Genomic DNA, 22,063 nt, shown 5'->3' with positions numbered 1-22,063 from the left:
TTATGTCATGGGTAAGAATAGAAAAACATAAGAAATAGCAGCAGGAATAGACCATATGGCCTTTCATAACTGCTTTTCAATTCTATCCAATCATGGCTGATCTTGCGCTTCAACTCTACTTCCCTCCCAATTTCTACATATCTTGATTCTTTAAGTGCCCAAAAATCTGTCTATCCCAGCTTTAAATGTATTCACTGTTGGAGAATCTACAACCCTCTGGGCAGTAAGTTCCAAAGGCTCACAACGCTTTTAGTGAAGTAATTTCCCCACATCTCAGTCCTAATTGATTGGCCTCACCTCCTGAGAATGTGCCCCACATTTTAGAATCCCTAACTAGCAGAAGCAGTCCAGCCTATCAAACCTCTTCAGAATTTTGTCCATTTCTGTAAGATCTGTTCTCCTTAAACCCCAGAGAAAATAGACCCAATTTGTTCAGCCTTTCACCATATGACAGTTCCCACACCCTAGGAACCAATTTAATAAACCTTCACTGTACCATCTCCAATGCATCTTTTAAATGTGAAGACCAAAACTGCATGCAGTATTCCAGATGTGGTCTCACCAAAACTCTCTACACATCTCAGCAAGACTTCTTTATTCCTGTACTCCAATCCCCTTGCGATAAAGGCCATTTGCCTTCCTTGCTGTACCTGTACATTATCTTTCTATGTTCCTTGTGTGAGCACAACCAAATCTCTTTGAATATTCACAGTCACAAGTTGCTCACCTTTCAAAAGATTTTCAGCAGTTCTGTTCTTTTGATCAAAGTGAATACATTACGCTCCATTTGTCATCTTGTCACCCACTCACTTAACCTGAATATATACCTTTGCAGCCTCTCTGTGTTCTCCCCATAGATTATCTTCCCATCTAGTTTGGTATCATCAGCAAACTTTGACACACTACTCACTGTTCCTTCACCTAAGTCATTAATGTTGATTGTAAACAGCTAAATCCCCCAGCGCTGACCTTTATGGCACTCTACTCAGCGGCAACGCTGATTGGCTGTTTCAGGTAAGATTTGCGTAGGCGCAGTCACTGCTACCAGAAGGTAGTTTGTGGAGGAGCTGTTGTAAAGGGACAGCCAGGAAACATGGCTAAGGGAAGGACAGGACTGGCAACTCAATGTTCCAGAGTACAGATGCTATAGGAAAGATAGAACAGGAGGTAAGAGGGGAGGGGGGGGTTGCACTTTTGATTAAGGAAAACATCACGGCAGTACTGAGAGGGGATATATCCGAGGGTTCGGCCACTAAGTCTATATGGGTTGAACTGAGAAATAAGAAGGGGGAAATCACTTTCATAGAGTTGTACTATAGGCCCCCACATAGTCGGTGGGAAATTGAGGAGCAAATATGTAAGGAGATTACAGATAGCTCCATGAAGAATAGGGTGGTAATAGTAGGGGATTTTAACTTTCCCAACATTAACTGGGACAGCAATAGTATTAGAGGCTTGGATGGAGAGAAATTTGTTGAATGTATTCAGGAGGAATTTCTCATTGAGTATGTGGATGGCCTGACTAGAGAGGGAGCAAAGCTTGACCTCCTCTTGGGAAATAAGGAAGGGCAGGTGACAGAAGTGTTAGTGAGGGATCACTTTGGGACCAGTGATCACAATTCCATTAGTTTTAAGATAGCTATGGAGAATGATAAGTCTGGCCCAAAAGTTAAAATTCTAAATTGGGGCAAGGCCAATTTTGATGGTATCAGGCAGGAACTTTCAACAGTTCATTGGGGGAGTCTGTAGGAAGTCAAAGGGACACCTGGTAAATGGGAGACTTTCAAAAGTGTGTTAACCAGGGTTCAGGGTAAGCACATTCCTCTTAGAGTGAAGGGCAAGGCTGGTAGAAGTAGGGAACCCTGGATGACTCGGGATATTGAGGCTCTGGTCAAGAAAAAGAAGGAGGCACATGACGTGCATTGGCAGCTGGGATCAAGTGGATCCCTTGAAGAGTATAGGGGGTGTAGGAGTAGAGTTAAGAGAAATCAGGAGGGCAAAAAGGGGACACAAGATTGTTTTGGCAGATAAGGCAAAGGAGAATCCAAAGAGCTTCTACAAATACATAAAGTGCAAAAGTGTAACTAGGGAGAGAGTAGGACATCTTAAGGATCAACAAGGTCATCTATATGCGGATTCACAAGAGATGGATGAATCCTAAATGAATATTTCTCATCAGTATTTTATTGTTGAGAAAAGCATGGATGTTAGGGAACTTGGGGAAATAAATAGTGATGTCTTGAGGAGTATACATACAACAGAAAAGGAGGTGCTGGAAGTCTTAAAGCGCATCAAGGTAGATAAATCCCCGGGACTTGATGAAGTGTATCCCAGGACACTGTGGGAGGCAGGGGAGGAAATTGCAGATCCCCTAGCAGAGATATTTGAATCCTTGATAGTCACAGATGAGGTGCTTGAAGATTGGAGGATGACAAATGTTGTGCCTTTGTTTAAGAAGGGCTGCAGGGAAAAACCTGGGAACTACAGGCCGGTGAGCTTCACATCTGTAGTGGGTAAGTTGTTAGAAGGTATTTTGAGAGACAGGATCTACAGGCATTTAGAGATGCAAGGACTGATTAGGGACAGCCAGCATGGCTTTGTGAGTGGAAAATCATGTCTCACAAATTTGATAAGAGTTTTTTGAAGGGGTAGATGAGGGCAGTGCTGTTGATGTTGTCTACATGGACTTTAGCAAGGCCTTTGACAAGGTACCACATGGTAGGTTGTTGCATAAGGTTAAATCTCACGGGATCCAGGGTGAGGTAGCCAAATGGATACAAAATTGGCTTGATGACAGAAGATAGAGTGTCATTGTAGAGGGTTGTTTTAAACTGGAGGTCTGTGACCAATGGTGTGCCTCAGGGATCGGTGCTGGGTCCACTGTTATTTGTCATTTATGTTAATGATTTAGATGAGAATTTAGTAGGCATGGTTAGTAAGTTTGCAGATGACACCAAGATTGGTGGCATAGTGGACAGTGAAGAAGGTTATCTAGGACTGCAACAGGATCTTGATCAATTGGGCCAGTGGGCTGACGAATGGCAGATGGAGTTTAATTTAGGTAAATGCGTGGATGCATTTTGGTCGATCAAACCAGGGCAGGACTTACTCAGTTAATGGTAGGTGTTGGGGAGAGTTATAGAACAAAGAGATCTAGGGGTACAGGTTCATAGCTCCTGAGAGTGGAGTCACAGGTGGACAGAGTGGTGAAGAAGGCATTCGGCATGCTTGGTTTCATTAGTCAGAACATTGAATACAGGAGTTGGAACGTCTTGTTGAAGTTGTACAAGACATTGGTAAAGCCAAATTTGAAAAACTGTGAACAGTTCTGGTCACCCTATTATAGAAAGGATATTGTTAAGCTAGAAAGAGTGCAGAAAAGATTTACTAAGATGCTAGCAGGACTTGATGGTTTGAGTTATAAGGAGAGGCTGGATAGACTGGGACTTTTTTCTCTGGAGCGTCGGAGGCTTAGGGTTGATCTTATAGAGGGCTATAAAATAATGAGGGGCATAGATCAGCTAGATAGTCAATATCTTTTCCCAAAGTTAGGGGAGTCTAAAACTAGAGGACATAGGTTTAAGGGGAGAGATACAAAAGGGTCCAGAGAGGTAATTTGTTCACACAGAGAGTGGTGAGTGTCTGGAACAAGCTGCCAGAGGTGGTAGTAGAGGCGGGTACAATTTTGTCTTTTAAAAAGCGTTTAGACAGTTACATGGGTAAGATGGGTATAGAGGGATACAGGCCAAATGGGGGCAATTGGGACTAGCTTAGGAGTTTAAAAAAGGGGCGGCATGGTCAAATTGGGCCGAAGGGCCTATTTTCATGCTGTGAACTCTGTATTCACTGCCTGCCAACATGAAAAAGTTCCATTTATGTCCACGCACTATTTCCCATCTGTTAACCAATCCTGTATCCATGCTAAAATATTACCTCCAACTCCATGAGCCTTATCTTGCTTAATAGCCTTTTGTTTGGCACCTTACTGAAAGCCTATTGCAAACCCAAGTATACGGGCCTAGTTTAAAATTAAGATTTTTGTTTGATATTTTATTTATTTATTAGTCACAAGTAGGCTTACATTAACACTGCAATGAAGTTACTGTGAAAATCTCCTAGTCGCCACACTCCGGCGCCTGTTCAGGTACACTGTGGGAGAATTTGGCATGGCCAATCCACTGATCAAGTATGTGATTTTAACCTGGAATTCAACAGTATTATGATCACTATTTCCCAGTGGATCTTTTACTCTGACATCACTAATTAATCCTGCTTCACTCCTAGTTGGTTCCAAAACATATTGGCCTAAGAAACTGTCACAAAAACATTCCACAAACTCTAAGCCACTCTTGCCAATTTATTTATCTATATGATGGTTAGAGTTTTTCTTTGTTACAAGCTTCAGTGATTTTTTATTTAATACTCTGTCCAAAGATATAACTGCTGTTCAGAGCTCTCCCACCAGTTTTTCTGATACCTGCTGTTTCCAATTTCCATCCAAACTGATTCTAATTCATGATCTTCTGAGGCCAGATCCCTTCATCCTTTATTATCAGAGTTACCCATCCACCTTTCCCATTTTGTCTGTCTTTCTAAAATATTGCCTGCCCTGGAATACACATTTCCCAAACTTAATTACCTTGTAACCTTGTCTCTGTGATGGGGATTAGATCTAAATCATTTGCCTCTATTTGTGGCACTAATTTATCTATTCTATGGCAGGCGCTTTGCGCATTCAGATAACGAGCCTTTAATTTCACTTTTTACTTCTATTCTCTGCAATGACCTTATTCATTGATGTACAACTTCTGTCCCTTCCTGTCCTATTCTGCTTATCTTTTCCCATGTTGCTATACTGTCATAGAATCATAGAAACCCTACAGTGCAGAAGGAGGCCATTCGGCCCATCGAGTCTGCACCAACCACAATCCCACCCAGGCCCTACCCCCACATACTTACCCACTAATCCCTCTAACCTACACATCTCAGGACTCGAAGGGGCAATTTCAGCATGGTCAATCAACCTAACCCGCACATCTTTGGACTGTGGGAGGAAACCGGAGCACCCAGAGGAAACCCACGCAGACACGAGGAGAATGTGCAAACTGCACACAGACAGTGACCCGAGCTGGGAATCGAACCCAGGACCCTGGAGCTGTGAAGCAGCAGTGCTAACCACTGTGCTACCGTGCCGCCCATTAAGAATTGGGCTGAGAATCCCTGCAGTGCAGAAGAAGGCCTATCGAGCCTGCACTGACCACAATCCCATCCACTATCCCCGTAAGCTCATGTATTTACCCTGCTAGTCCCCCTGATGTCCTGATGCATCACCCAAATCTTCTTTCACCCAACCTGCCCCCCATCAGTTTAAAGCCCTGTCCACAGCCCTAGTTCTAAAATTGACCAGGACACTATTCCCATCCTGGTTAAAGCCTATCCTAATGGAATAGCTTACTTTTCTTTGATGACTGGTACCAGTGCCCCATGAATTGAAACCCCTTCTTCCCAATCTTTGAGCCACATGTTTAATTCTGTAATCTGCCTTGACCCTGTGCCAATTGACACATGGCTCAGGTAACATTCTGCAGATTATTACCTTTAATGTTTCGCATTTTAATTTTGACCCTAACTCCTCAAATTCTCATAGTAGAACACCATTCCTGATTCTGCAAATGTGTTTGCCCTGGATTACAGTGGTATCCAAGAACTTCCACATTCCGCAGTTACAATATATCACCTGGCCTGTCATCTTTATTATGTGTTAATTAATTTATTATTTTTTAATGAATTAATTTTCATTAATAAACCCTACTACTCCCAATAAGCTTTGTTGTCCTCTTTTTAGGAATAAGCTTTGTTGTTACTACAAAACTATTAATAAAACCTTCCAATTACCAATAATTTGTACTAATTCTTTAAGGATAAATGAGCAAAATACTCTCCAACCAATCACTTATCTGGTTCCCTGTGACATCTCACTTGATTTTCTCAAAATTCGAAGGGTCCACAGACTGATTCCCACCACCGTTAGGTCCGCCCTCTGTCTTACCTCCTCCTGCACTCTTAAGTCTCTGGGTCTGTCCTCTGTCTCACCCCCTCCTGTGTTCTTTTAAGCCTCTGGATCTGCTCTCTTCCTTATCCCCTCCTGCACGATGGTGGCACAATGGCACAGTGGTTACCACTACTGCCTCACAGCACCAGGGACCTGGATTCAATTCCAGCCTTGGATGACTATCTTTGTGGAGTTTGTACGTTCTCCCTGTGTCTGCGTGGGTTTCGTCCGGGTGCTCCGTTTTCCCCTCTCAGTCCAAAGATGTGCAGGTTAGGTCGATTGGCCATGCTAAATTGCCCCTCAAGTGTCCCAAAATGTGTAGTTTAGAGATACTGGCAGGATAAATGTGTGGGTTGTGGGTATTGGGCGGGTGTGGGCCTGGGTAAAAGATGCTCTGTCAGAGAGTCGGTGCAGACTCAATGGGTCGAATGGCCTCCTTCTGCACTACTGGGATTCCATGGACTCTTTGATGCCTTCAGGTCTACCCTTAGACTCGCCCTGTCTTGCACTTTTAGCCGTGGGTCTGCTCTTAGTCTCGCCCCCTCTCATGGGATAATCACCTTACAAGGGAGAAAATAATCAGTTCTTTCCTTTTGAGATGCTATTCAGATGGAACGCTGACTCAACTGTCTTCTCTTGATTCTCTTCAAAATCTCACTAACTGTCCTGTCTGGAGACAATACACATCTCTTTAACCTTTGCTTAATGCTCTCTCCACTCACATTGTCTGTACCTTTAAGACTTGATTACCTGTAAAGACTCGCATTCCAACCATTATTTTGTAAATTGAGTTTCTGTCTTTATATGCCCTGTTTGTGAACAGAACTCCCACTTACCTGACGAAGGAGCAGCGCTCCGAAAGCTAGTGGCTTTTGCTACCAAATAAACCTGTTGGACTTTAACCTGGTGTTATGAGACTTCTTACTGTGTTTACCCCAATCCAGCGCCGGCATCTCCACATCATTCTCTTGATTGGGGCAGAGACAGCAGGTCTGGAAGTTGCACTTCAGTAAGCCTGAATCAGTTAGCATCCTACTTGATCCCTTTAGCATTGATGGCTGCATCAGCAGTGCTTTGCTATCAGTGTGGACAAAATTATGGGATTGAGAGCAGATCATGCGAACCATGGGGATGCTGAGAAAGATTGGTGTGAGCTACAACTCCTGTGACAGACAATTGTTGACCGCCTGTATGCAGCTAGTCTTGTCATCAAAATGGACAGAACTTACAGTTGCTTCTTTCAAAATTGATGAACCTTCACAGGGCTTCACAGACATTTCCCTATCCTCAACATACAAATACTTTTGTGACAGGTCCAAGGTGTTGTTGCAGTTCATGTCTCTTAACTCTTAGAAAAGCTCTTCAATTGGTTGACAATGGAAATTTTTGTTATACATATTTTTTGGACTGTATAATTATGCCCAAATGTACCGAGAAGCCAGATTATGCTGAAATTTTCTTTAAACCATGTTGAATTTAAATCCCCCAATTACTGTGGTGAGATTTGAACTATGTCTCTGGATCCTAAGTCCAGGCCAGTGGATTACTCGTCCTGCAATGTAACCACTGTTACCAGACTTCAATTAATTTTTTTATGCAATGTAGCTGATCTTTCTGTACATTTTCTTTTCTTTCAAGATTGAATATAAAATTATATTTCAGACTAAATTATCTTGGGGGCAGAATATTATTTTCTAATTGGTTAGTTTTGAGTTCCTGAGATTGACAGCTGAACACTGGAAATAAATGCTGCTATGAAATCTTCTGCATAACATTTTCCACTTATCAGACTTTAAACAATATTGGTGAAATTCTTGTGCATATTCTGTTGCTGATTAAGTAGAATGGAATAATTGATCTTCAATCTTTCATTTAACAAGAATAAGGTTTTGGATGCTTTAATGTCTTTGTAAATGATTACTGACCAGTTCATTCAGTTTAATTAATCATAGTTTTCTGGAACAAAAAGAAGCTACTAGCTACAAAAAGAAAGTTCTTAAAGTAGATAAGTTTTCTTGTTAGTTAAAATGCACAAGTCCACTCTAGTGGAAAAAATTGGCGCGAGATCACCAAAGGAAGCTCAAAGTTTAGCAAAACCTGGAAATTGCAAATCTCTGATTTGTGACATCACATCAGTGAGGTTTACAACAGGTTTACCTAAACATAAAACTGTCAAGAGATGCCGCTGGGGGTCAAAGGTCAGTATAGCTCCCAGGGGAGAGGGATTTTGACAGGCAGTGCCCTGGCAATGACCTTGGCATCTGTGACAGGACAGGGGCAGGCACTAGGGATGCCTCATGTGCGGGAACTCATCTGTTTGTGGTGGGGAGGAGTGGACATGGAGGGTGATGGGAATACTGGGGATGATGAGGGAGGGAGAGGGAATGAAGATGCCAGGGATGACTGTAAAACCTTACATAGTTATGTGAAGCGAAAAACATTGCTGAAGACAAATGTAGGTCCCTTACAGTCAATAACGGGAGAATTTCAATGAGGAACAAGGAAATGGGCGACCAACTAAATACATACTTTGGTTCCTTCTTCACAAAGGAGAAAACAAATAACAGATCAGAAATGTCGGGGAACACAGCGATTAGTGAGAGAGAGGAACAGAAGATGTGGGAGAGGGGAAGGGGATGCCAGCAATAAGATAATTGGGACCGGGGTGGGAGGGGGAATGGAGATGCTGGGACTGAGGATGTTGGGGTGTGGGAATGGGGATGATGGGGTTGGGGGTTATGGGGATGCCGGAGATGACTGGGAGGGGGCGGGGGGGGCAGAAGTGGGCGGGGGTAGAGATGCCCAGGATGATGATGGGATGGGAGGGGATGGGGATGATAGTGGGTGGAGATGGGATGGGGATGCTGGGGTGATCGGTGAAAGGGGGGAGGTTATTTCTTTCTTGTGATTGGGGGGGAGGGGCCACCAATCTCTGTGAAGCCAGTTCCCAGCTCTTAAGAGTCCCTGTCTTGCTAGAGAGATGGTATGAACCATGCCCATTATTTTTTGTTTGCTTTCAAAGTGTCAAGATCTGGAGAAAAATAGACCAGTGGAGTTGGGGAGTTTCACACAGGTTTTCTTGCCAGAACTGACACTTCGACAAATTCTCTTAAGACTCTCCCATATGTTTCAGGAACAATCTGTGTAAAAATTGTACCAAGTACATAGGAGTGAAAATAGGGGGTTTTCTAAATAGAAAACATGTCCAAATAGGTTCAACGTAAAGAGCCAGGTTTCCATGTCGTAAGTGCATTCAACACCATAATCAATTGGAAGGTGTGGAGGCACCTAAAGCAGGCATTCAGCCCCTTGAATTCATTTACAAGAGACCTGGCCTGCTACATTCATGATTATTTGGTTTACATGCAGCCTACCCAGTAATCCCCAAAGAGTTGACTGGAGCTCACCTCAAAATACGCCTCTTTAAGAATTGCTTCGAAGAATCTTTTGGCCCCATATTAAAAATGCAGACCACCTTCTTCCTGGGCTCATTGTTCCTTGGTCAGTATCTAGAAGGTTCACCTTGTTATTGCCCTACCATCCTTTCCACCCCCAATCTTACAATTGCCTAACTGGCTTTGGGGCTCAACTAGTGCCCTCAGCACATTAGTACTATACTAATCAGGCCATCAAATTAATCATTATGTTGTCAGCCTCATCATGCAGTAATGCACTTGGATGATGTCCTGATTTAGGAGTGATCCATCTTCTGGGCCTTAATATTTTCTGGCTGTACCAGTGCCCTGAATTTTATAGATGGGTGACACAATCCTTTAAGTGATTATCAGTTGGTAAACCTATTAAATAATCTTTAACCATCTCATCTGAGCTCTGTGAAGAAAATGCTGCTTTGAAATCATGGGAGTAGGAATTGTTTATAATGATACTGGTCTACTAACTTAGAGACATGAAGCCAGATTTTCATGTCAGAGGTGGGAATCGGATGAGATTAGTCTTGCTATTGCAATCCCATCTCCATCTCAGAATTTTCCAGAGGTCCAGGTGCTAAGTGACCTGGAGTTAGGCTGCTTGAGGCAGGACCGAAGGTAGGTCATGTCCAGAATGGGCAGGTTAAAATACCTGCCTCTGTTCCCAAAATACCTCAACATGATGCTTCCAAGGCAATCAGATGTTCACCTATGTCCAATTGAACCTTCTGACCACTTTAAACCACTCCTGTCACCCCCTCATCCTTACTCCTCACCCCCTCATTATTCTCATTGCCCAACTTCTCACCCATTATGCACTGATGAACAGAACTCGCAGGCCATATTATAAGTTGGGTGTCATGGAATAGCCCATGGAAGTCCCATTGTAAACAAATAGACTGTTCAAAGCAGCTGTATAAATAATGTAACTTAGCTTAACTTAACATCTGTCATAGGGAAAATATTAGGGGCTATTTGTAAAAAACATTATGGCAAGGCACTTAGAAAGATTCAAGGCAGGCAGAGTCAATCTGGTTTTGTAAAAGGGAAATCATATTTAACCAATTTATTGGAGTTCTTTGAATGAGTTACATGTGCTATGGGTAAAGAGGAACTGCTGGATGTACTGTACTTAGATTTGTAGAAGGCATTTGATAAGGTGCTGCATCAAAGGTTGTTACGGAAAATAAAAGCTCACGGTGTAGGGGTAACATATTGGCATGGATAGAATATTGGCTAGTTAACAAGAAACAGTGAATAGGCATGAATGAGTCTTTTTCTGGTTGGCATGATCTAATGATGTGGAGATGTGGCCTTCACGACACACGACAATGCAGAATCGCTGAGCAGAAACTGATAGCCAAGTTCTGCACACATGAGGACGGCCTCAACCGGGATCTTGGGTTCATGTCACATTATCTGTAACCCCCATGACTTGCCTGGGCTTACAAAATCTCACTAACTGTCCAGGCTGGAGACAATACACATCTCTTTAACCTGTACTTAACCCTCTCTCCACTCACATTGTCTGTACCTTTAAGACTTGATTACCTATAAAGACTCGCATTCCAACCATTATTTTGTAAATTGAGTTTGTGTCTTTATATGCCCTGTTTGTGAACATGACTCCCACTCACCTGATGAAGGAGCAGCGCTCCGAAAGCTGGTGGCTTGTGCTACCAAATAAACCTGTTGGACTTTAACCTGGTGTTGTGAGACTTCTTATTATGATATAATGAACCAGAGGGAACTTCTTACAATTTATAAAAATGACTTGAATGGAGGGACCAAAGCTATGGTTGATAAGTTTGCTGATGACACAAAGATAGGAAGGAAAGTAAATTGTGAAGTGGACATAGGGAGGCTGCTGCATAGGGACATAGATAGGTTAAGTAAGTGGGCAAAGATCTGGCAAATGAAGTATAATGTGGGCAAATGTGAAATTGTGCCTTTTTTCAAGAAGAATTAAAAGAAGCATATTATTTTTGAATAGTGAGAGATTAGAGTTCTGACATTCAGAGGGATCTTTTCTTAGTACATGAATCACAATGGGCTGGTATGCAGGCACAGCAAGTAATTAGGAAAACTAATGGACTGTTATTGTCAGGAGAATGGAGTACAAATAGGGAAGTTATGCTTCAGTTGTACAGAGCACTGGTGAGTCCACATCTGGAGTACTGTTTATATTATTGGTCTCCTTAGTGAGGGAAAGATGTAAATGCATTAGAAGCAGTTCAGAGAAGATTTCCTAGATTAATACCAAACTCCACTCCCAAAAACATGCTTTAAGATCTTCTTTTGCAATAATGTTTTCCATTCGTGGTTTATATTCCGAAACTCAGTCCAGGTTTTCCATATGACTCTTTTAAACAAAGCTTCCACTCCACTTTTAACAGTGAATCCAATATCCAGGTTTTACACCACCTCTTTTAGGATTCTTTGTCTTGATTACTGTACAAACTGTTCACAATTGCTTTTACTTTTGATTCACAGCCTCTATTAAAATGGCATTGAACTTTTGATTTACCTCTGAAATCTGCTTTCCCACTTTAAATATGGTTACTGCAATTTTCTCTATAACTCAGAACATTTTGTTTACTTTTCCTTGGTCTCTGTTCTCTTAACTTCAATCATCTTAAGACATTGTTTTGGCCCAAGTTCCCTGGCTACCCAGACAATAACTGGTTCTTTGGGTAACCTGCCTCTTTCCAACTCCTGTCCTGTCCGGTCTTTCTCCTGGCAGAGTTCAGAGGTATTCACTCCCTGGTGTATTTCGTCAACTGCCCCCAAATTCAACTAAACTCATAGAAATCATAGAATCATAGAAACCCTACAGTGCAGAAGGAGGCCATTCGGCCCATCGAGTCTGCACCGACCACAATCCCACCCCACATATTTACCCGCTAATCCCTCTAACCTACACATCCCAGGACTCTAAGGGGCAATTTTTAACCTGGCCAATCAACTTAACCCGCACATCTTTGGACTGTGGGAGGAAACCGGAGCACCCGGAGGAAACCCACGCAGACACGAGGAGAATGTGCAAACTCCACACAGACAGTGACCCGAGCCGGGAATCGAACCCGGGACCCTGGAGCTGTGAAGCAGCAGTGCTAACCACTGTGCTACCGTGCCGCCCTACATAAAAACTTTTCGAGGGGCTTACAAGGCCCCTAGTTGCAAAGCAAAGCCTGCATACTTCTGCTGACTTATTTACTCTTCACACCATGCCTTCCAGATGTCTTCTGCCCCTGGGGTGATTACCCAATCTAGGTCCCAATTGGTCCCTCAAGCCAGGTGGCCCTCTTTTGCTGTGTTGCCTCAAAGGGACAGTCACCACACCCATACAAATATAGGTCCCTTAAAACTACCATTGTTCCCTGTTGGGGAGCACTTCAGCGGTCACGGGCATTCGGCCTCTGATATTCGGGTAAGTGTTCTCCAAGGCGGCCTTCGCGACACACGACAGCGCAGAGTCGCTGAGCAGAAACTGATAGCCAAGTTCCGCACACACGAGGACGGCCTCAACCGGGATATTGGGTTCATGTCACACTATTTGTAACTCCCACAGTTGCGTGGACCTGCAGAGTTTCACTGGCTGTCTTGTCTGGAGACAATACACATCTTTTTAGCCTGTCTTGATGCTCTCTCCACTCACATTGTTTTGTTTCTTTAAGACTTGATTAGTTGTAAGTATTCGCATTCCAACCATTATTCATGTAAATTGAGTCTGTGTCTTTATACGCTCTGTTTGTGAACAGAATTCCCACTCACCTGAAGAAGGGGCTTAGAGCTCCGAAAGCTTGTGTGGCTTTTGCTACCAAATAAACCTGTTGGACTTTAACCTGGTGTTGTTAAACTTCTTCCTAACAAATGGCAGAGCAGGCTTATTGTTGCCTACTCCTGCTCCTATTTTGTATGTTTGTTAAAAATAGTGTTAAAGATGAAACATTTAAACTTATACTAGGTTATCTTTTCAGTAGTGTGGAAGTTACTTCTACCTTTATATCCGTTAGATGAACTTCTTGAACTCATCAGAAGCCCTTTCCACATTTACAATGTTGATCTCTTACTTGGCAGCTTGCCAGTTGGCAGACATAACCATTTAAGGGGCAGTTACATCTTCCAATCAAGCACTGTCATAATTCAGCTTACTGAACACAGAGCCAACTCATATTGCAGCGTGCAATGATGAAGTGTAAAGGAGGTAAAACTGTTAGATATTCGGGTAGATGTGTTGTTGTGGCAGCACATGTTAAGCTTGTGATGTCATCGACTTTCGCAGGTTTTTAGTTCGTCAAGCCCAAGCCTTTCTACAGTGAACAACTTCTCACTAAACCTGCCCTGTTGAATGTAACCAACCCATGTGCCGTGACTCCACTTTTATCCTCACAAGTGCAACATATATAATAACAACTATTTTACTTATCTTTCAAATGCTTCTGGCCTCCAATCCATCATTCATGCCTCAATGGAGCCAGTATAAAATCCGACAGTCACTAAAGCCTGGTCGCCTCCCTAAAATTAATTAATTTACCTGGGGTTAGTTCTTAATGAGGCCACAATACTTCTAGTTGCCTCACTAATAGATGTGGGTGGGTTATGGGGCCAGTTCCTGCGCCCTCATGAAAACCACTGAGGGCAGGAAAGAAGGAGTGCCCCCCGACTATTCCACTTCCATTTTGTCCCAGTCTGCATCATGAAAATTTGTCCCCTGGACTAACAAAGGCAAAAGTTAGCATTAATTTTTTTTAAAAAGCAAGCGACCTTGAGCTGACAGGTTTTAATACAGACCCAATAGGTTCACCAATGTCCTTTAAGGAAGAAAATTTGCTGTCCTTATCCAGTCTGTCCTAAATAGGACTCCAGTCCCACATCAATGAGGTTGACTTTTAACTGCTCTCTGAAGTGTCTTAATTTGATCAAACTGTTCTGTTTAGAGGTCCATGAGAAAGTCTCACTGTGACCATTGCTTCTAGGGAAGGGCAGTAAATGTAGGTCTTGCCAGTAATGGCCAGATCCCAAATGTAAATTTAATACAAATCACAATTCCAGGCTGAATGCAATTTTAGTCAGGTTTGAGATAAATTTAGCTACTTTTGGAGTTAATGTTTTCCAACTTACTTGTCAGTTAAGGGGCTAATTATGGGTGCATTCCATATTATTGATGCATGATAAACATTAAAGACTTCTTAATTTACTACATTATTGGAGTTGATATAATGCGTGAACCAACAGTGCTTAGTGAAACGTGTTTTTCTGGTAACATCAGAAGTTTCCATTCCTGCTTACCAGGGAAAGTGTTTTAATTTGAGCTGATTTGTTACAATTTTAGACATACATTACATGCTTGATTGAAAAATGTTTTTACTAAGATAGTAATTTTTAATTGGCACAGCTGTCGAATAAGTCGTATTTTAGAGGCTCCACGAGGCAATGCCCTGTTAGTTGGAGTTGGTGGAAGTGGCAAACAAAGCTTGTGTCGTTTGGCTGCATTTCTCAGCTCACTAGAGGTGTTTCAGATTACACTACGGAAGAATTATTGCATTCCTGATCTCAGGGTAAGAATTCTGATTACTAAAAAAGGCAACCAAGTTTTGAATTATGAGTTCCTTACTACTTTTTATCTTAATGATCACACAGAGTGACATTGCAGCTTTATACATTAAAGTTGGAGTGAAGAACATTGGCACAGTATTCCTTCATACAGATGCTCAAATACCAGATGAACGATTCCTTGTTTTAATTAATGACATGTTGGCTTCAGGTAATACATCATTTTAATTCAAATGTAAGTAATTCAGTTTGATACTTTCTGGTAATAGCACCACAAATTTCTGTGTAAAGAGTTTGACAGGAATATTCATCCTCAGAACAGTTCAGACATATGATATTTAAAATGATCAGAGGTCATTGGATTACTGAATAGGCTTCATCAGTAGAGGTGAGGGGTCGGCCATAAAGACTAGTTATACAACATCCATTACCTCACCCTTTCTGACCCTCCTAAAGCAAGCAAGCCAAACATAATTTGCTGCAATCAATAAATGCTGAATGCATTCAAAAAAGATCTTTACAATATTTAGCATGGCTAATGTGCAAACCTTATTCAAAGATTTCAGACAAGTTTTGAGAGTTTATTTTCTCTGATAAATTTTGTGAATCATTACATTGTAAGTATAGCTTTTTAAAAGAAAAAGTGGTTCAACTATTTTCATAGTAAATATGTATGCATTGGATCAGTAAGGCCTTTACTGCAACAGAAGGGTTTTCTTTGATGTTACTTTACTGTGGATACAGGTACATAAATAAAAATAGTGCAATGACATTCTTTGAATTAAATGAAAAATCTGTTTTGTATAGCTCCAAAAATTCAAACTATTGTCTTAATCAGATTTTCTAAAATCTGAAATAAACTCATGAGTGGCTGAACAATACTATTATTAGTGCTTGTAGCCATTTTATGGTATGAGGTAGCATTACATTAAAATATACTCAGATGCTGCCTTGATGTGGAAGGCAGCTGCTCTCATCTGGCAATTAGCTCCTGCAACTAGTTTGAGCCTACGTTAGCCGTGAATGTAAATAGCGACGTGGGCCCAAAATATTACAAGGGTCGGAAATCGAGATTCTCAACAATGCGATCTCGTTTTCTGATTGTCCCCGTCACTCACCAGTGACATAACGAGGTTCCTGCCCAGTAATTTTGGGACCCTAATTTCAATAAGTTGAAATCTCATTAACTGGTCATCACATCATAACTTCCACCCATACTGGCATGGTTTACAACAGCATCAGAACCTGGCAATCTCACCTCTAAGGGGGATATCTGACTGCGCAGGTTGCCACTACCCATCAAGGAGACCTATGGAGAGGGGGCACCGGAGACACTGTGGGGGATCCCGGTAAGTCCTTCTCGGGTCTAGGGGGGTAGTTGGGCATGGGCCTAGTGTGGGCCTTTGGTCTTGGGTGTGGTGGCAGTTGTTGGGTGTGGGCCTGCAGTCTTGGGGGAAGGGGGCATTCCATGAGTTTGGTGTAGGGTGGTGGGGGCATTAGTGTGGCATTTTGGGAGACATTAGGGTGGCTTCCCACAGTTAAGAGCGTCATTGCTGGGGTATGCCTTCCTGATTATTGGGCTCAAGTGATACCAGGGTGAGCAAATCAGAGGCAGGCCTCCACAGGCATGGCATTAAACTTATGAAAAAAAATTTTGCCAACAATGCTGGCAGGATATTTTCCAGTTTTCTCGTTAAAACCAGCACTTTGCTGAAATGTCGGAAGATTCCGCTATTTGAATGGATCAGTGCTACAATGAGGTAAAGTCATTATATCACTTCTGTATCACTGCTTTCTTCATAGTGATGTAAAAGTATAATTCCAGAGTTAATCGTTAACTAATTCTCAAGTGGTGATGTTTTGGAACAGGAGGCAGTTTGATACCAAATAGAGTGCAACTCCATTGCACTGTCGAACAGTTTAGACGGATCTTTAAATTACTTGTATATTTATTGTATTGATTTGATTGCTGGTGATGAGCATTAACTTCTGATTCATTTGAATTCCCATAAATAACTGCAGACTGAAACTGTGGTTAACAGGTTAGGAGGTGCGTGCCTATAAAATATAAGACTCTGAATAAATATAAAAGCACGTAAAGATTGGCTGCAGTTCTATCCTTCACCAATTGGCTTTCTGGAAGATAACGTAGTAGCAGAGGAAACCTGCCCAAAAGTGAAAGTTGGAAGGTAGAAAAATAATAGACAGAAATATAAAATCCCAAGAGCCATTATGGAAAATTGCAGAAAGCAAATGTAGATTGTTTGGGTATGATTAATCCAAACAAATTGTGCTGGTTATGTGAATTTTAGTCCTATGAAGCAGTCCTTCACTGATTCCTTCAACTGCAATGCTGGACAGTTATTGCACTTTGACAGTATGTGGAACAGATTGATTAAAATGTTACTTTGAATCACTAAGTGGTGAGGATAGATGCAAGGTTAAGTGCTATTTACACTAGGTTTGGTGATCACAATATATTGATGTCACCAAAGAGAGTTGCTATCTTGTATAAAAGAACTAGAATAAGCCATTTTCTGAGTACTGATATAGGAGGCGATTCTTCAGAGCCATTAGCCCCAGCCAGGAATCCCAATAGCCTGTCGAATTAGCCCAATCAGGTTCTCACCCAGAGTGGGCCAGACCTGATCTCAGGTACTTTAAGTATATTCCAGCAACATTACTGGGTTTGAGGCCAGATGCTCCGGCCTCCCAGTGTACTCACAGCAGGCACCAATTAGTGCAGTCCTGACAAGTAGGGACCAGGCAACTTGGACTCTTTTCCAGCGGGCAGGGAGGTAAATATGGCGCTTATGGGCTCCTTTGCCACTGCAGAGGGAGGGTCCTTCAAGTAACTTGGGGTTGCGGCTTCTTGAGTTGGGAGAAAGGTTAGCCTTGGCGCTTTTCCCTGGATGGGATCTCGTGACTGCGCTTTTTCCTCTTGCCCTGGGAACAGTGGAAATTACTCTTCGGATGGTGATTTCAGGCAACTTTCTGGGTAAAGTATTTATTACTGTCACTGTTCTGTAAAACCTTTGAAGTGATTTGTCACTTCAAAATCCATGCCTCCTTCAAAATCACAGCTGCACTCAATTCTACAGTAGGCATTGTCCTTGCTTGATTTCAGAAGACACAGATGTTCAGAAACCTCTTTGAAGTACTTTTATTGACAGGTGATGTAAGTTTCACTAGGGAGATCCCCTTGGTCTCTTTCCTAAGCTCCAGGTGTTCATAAACCTCTTTGAAATACTTGACAAGATGACAGTTTCACAAGGTGGATCCCCTTGCCCTCTCTCATAAACTCAGGTGTTCAGAAACATCTTTGAAGTACTTTGATTGACAGGAGCTTTGAATTTCACTAGGCAGATCCCCCTTGATAGAGTGAATGAGCCAAAGGTGCAGCCTGACCTCTTTAATTGACAGCTGTACAGCAGATCAAAGAGAGGCTTATGCAAGGATTGTTTACACAAGGAACAGATGGTGCATTAGCTGCTGAAAGCTTTTTTGATTGACTGCTCCAGAGCAGAACAAACACATCATTGTTGATACAATAATTTCATGCTTGGTTAACCCTGAAGCTCTTCCTCTTTTCACCTCATCTGTTCTGTCTGGCCCCATTGTTTGAGCAATTCAGCTCTTTTTCAAATCCCTGACTGTTCCTAGAATGCAGATGTGTTCGAATACTGCTTTTTTTAACCATTGGCTTTTTTTTAACCTGCCTGCAAAGCTTCTCGCTGAACGAATAAGCTTCTTATTACTGCTTTTTTATCAATGTATTTTTTTCTCTGCCAAGCTTTAAGATTGGAAAAGCTGGGGTTTTTATCTCTGAAATGGAGGAGGCTGAGGGAAGATTTAATTGAAATCCAAAAAGTTATGAGGGGGTCTTGGCAGAGTGGATCTAAAAGGACCTATTTGTACAAGCAGAGGAGTCAACTGGGAGATGCATTATAAGTGAAAGGCTGAAGGATTAAAGGTGAGTTAAGGGGAAAACATTTGAACCAGAGAGTGAGGTTGGACGGTCAAGGCTGAAAGCTTCTAAAACATGTAGCGCATAGTTCTCCAGGTTTTAAGTTTAAGTTTATTTATTAGTGTCACAAGTAGGCTTACATTAACACTGCAATAAAGTTACTGTGAAAACCCCCTAGTTGCCAAACTCTTGACGCTTGTTTGGATACACTGAAGGAGAATTTAGCATGGCCAATGCACCTAACCAGCACATCTTTCAGACTGTGGGTGGAAACCGGAGCACCCGGAGGAAACCTATGCAGACACTGGGAGAATGTGCAGACTCCGCACAGACAGTGACCCAAGCCAGGAATCAATCCCGGGTCTCTGGCACTATGAGGCAGCAGTGCTAACCATCATGCCACCGTGGGTAGAGGAAAAGAACACAATGGGTGAGAACAGAGGGAGGAGAATGGGATGAGCAATAGGGAAGAGAATGGAAGAAGAGGCCGTAATGGACTATTCACTTGGCACTTCTGGGTGAAGGTGATTGTAAATATGTTGTGGCCTTGTCTTTTGCACTGATGTGCTGAGCTCCCTCCTCATCATAGAATCCCTACAGTGCAGTAGGAGGCCATTGGACCCATTGAGCCTGCACTGACAAGAACAATCCCATCGAGGCCCTATCCCTGTAACCCCAATTATTTACCCTGCTAGTCCCCCTGACATTAAGGGGCAATTTTGTATGGCCAATCAATCTAACCCACACATTTTTCATGCTGTGGGAAGACACTGGAGCACCCAGAGGAAACCCATGCAGACATGGGGTGAACGTGCTGACTCCACACAGACAGTGACCCAAGGCCGGAATCGAACCTGGATCCCTGGCACTGTGAGGCAGCAGTGCTAACCACTGTGCCACCGTGCCACCCCTCTTAAGTGCGAAAAGGTGGGTAATTAGTCACTAAGAGGTATACAAGGGCTGATATTGGGGTTACCCTCCCTCACTGTGTGGGCCTTCCAATGAAATTGGAAACTCCTGAGGCTTCATATGTGCTAATGTATCTCTCTCTGTTTTACTGAATGCAAGTTCAAAACCCCGGTGCACTGTGCCACCCTGATGCTCCTGCACTAGGCCTACATCTCATTCTTTTATTATGGGTATGTGTGAAAGATTGAACCATTGAGATGCAGTTGTCATCAGGAATAGTGCAGGTTTGAATCAGTGATATCACATATTTTAAATGGACATAGTATGAAATATCTAATTAGTCTTGTAATGAAGTAAATGTTTGGGGAGCAGTTCAGTTACAGGCTTCAATGATTTTTCCTGGACTCTTGCTGCAATGGAGACTGCTAGAGGTAAATCCAGAGTTATAACTCCAAAAGATTGGTCTCATAAAAGATGTAAGATGACATGCTTCCAACATTAAGTGAGACTGGGTTATTCGTCCTTCCATTACTGTGAAAGATGGAAAAGCAGGAAACATTCTTGAATGTCAGCTGAAAAACTGACCGTCAATTCGGGAGTCTCATGCCTGACATGTCTAACCCGGTATGATTCATGTTGGGACATTTTTTTCATTTAAAAAAGTGGTTTAAACTCTTCGGTTTTCCCGCTGGCAGCAGGACTTAGTTTTTATTCGGGAGAATAGTGACCATAATCTCTAGTGAGGTACCTATGCTGTTAAATAAGCCTTCTATAAAAACGGCACAGATGAATCTTGACATGGAACTTAAAAGGCAATGATTTTTGGAAAGTTACTCCTGCTCCTTGTTCTTTTGTTTTTGTTTTGTGTTCTTGTATGTCCAACCAAATAAATTACAGCTGTCAGCCACATTTTCATGGGTAGTTTCATAATATTATTAATCTGCTGTAAATGAAGCACAAAAAAAAGTGAAGATATTTTTGAATTATTGAACAGGCTAGAAAACACAGGCCCATTTACTAACCGCTTAGAAATATTGGGGGCGATTCTCCCAAAAGTGCTGAATTGGTGGGGAAACTGTTCTAGATCACGACTGTTTTTTCAGTGCAGTCTCAGACCTGAATCTCCCCACTCTGTGCAATTCAGAGGTCACAATCGTGAATATCATTAAAAACTTGGCTTCTATTCGCGCCAGAGTCTGACAGCTCCGGAACTCTGCGCATGAGCAGTGGTCCCAATCTGTCAGTCTCCCCGTTTGCTGGCCAGCTCAATCGCTGGCCAGCCCGGGACTCCTGCAGTGCTGCCCCTCCTGACATCACCACGGCCTGATCGCGGCCTCCACAAAAATTCCCAGGCCAGCCCTGACCACCTCCCACCCCATCCCAGAGCGCCCCGATGTCCAGCCCACCAACCCCCCCCAAAGCAGTGACGATTCCCCTACACCCGGCAGTCCACCGCCTGCCCCGATCGCTGGCCTCTCTCCAGCCCAGACCCATCCCAATGCAGAGTGGCAGTAGAACCTCCCACCCCCACTAATCGCCCCAGGCCATGCCCACAATAGGCCCCACCCCTTTGGCACTGCCAAATGTCTGGAGGGCAGTGCCAAGGTGCCCTCTGAGCATGGGCACTTTCCCCCTTGGGCACTGCCAGGGTGCCCATGCCCAGGGGACACCACCCCCCCACTGCCCAACCCCCTGGGGGCCCCGATTGCACCCGCTTCCCTCAGGTGGGGTCTCCCGCTAGTTCCCCGAACGTGGGGAGCTACTCGAAATCCTGCCAGAATGAAGTGGCGGGGTGAGAGATGCTATCGGGCCCTGCAAGTTCCGTTCTGAGCCCGATAATCGCATGTAAAATACATTTAAAATATATGTAAAACATACTCAAATGATTTACCTCACTTCCCGCCGGACTTCTGCCCGTTCCCGGCAGTGCCATTTTTCTCCGGTTGGGAGATGCGCGTGGGTCCTAAAAGCTTGTGGGGAACCCACGAAGTGGCCAACACACGCAACTCCCGACCCGCCAGAAAAGCTGAGTCACAATGGGAGAATCGGGTCCATTACACAGTGTATTCATTCTGCTTTTCCATTTAAACTTTCATTTCATTTACTACACCTGCCAATCAATAAATGTTGTACAGCTTTTGCTTTTCTGTT

The 22,063-nt window shown here is 43.0% G+C and overlaps 1 protein-coding gene across 1 annotated transcript in view; it reads left to right on the top strand.

The window, feature by feature from the left end:
- The window catches only part of dnah9l (dynein, axonemal, heavy polypeptide 9 like), a 509,143-nt gene that overhangs the window by 311,823 nt on the left and 175,257 nt on the right, over nt 1-22,063 (top strand). The window contains exons 52-53 of the mRNA XM_078227708.1: nt 14,879-15,041; nt 15,124-15,247. Of these exons, the coding sequence (XP_078083834.1) occupies nt 14,879-15,041; nt 15,124-15,247 (287 nt within the window). The remainder of the gene's footprint in view (nt 1-14,878; nt 15,042-15,123; nt 15,248-22,063) is intronic.

This window comes from Mustelus asterias, chromosome 14 (genome assembly GCF_964213995.1).
Source record: "Mustelus asterias chromosome 14, sMusAst1.hap1.1, whole genome shotgun sequence".
NCBI classification, from domain to species: Eukaryota; Metazoa; Chordata; class Chondrichthyes; order Carcharhiniformes; family Triakidae; genus Mustelus; species Mustelus asterias.
The sequence above is the reverse complement of the archived record's forward strand: the minus strand, read 5'-3'. Positions and strand labels throughout refer to the sequence as shown.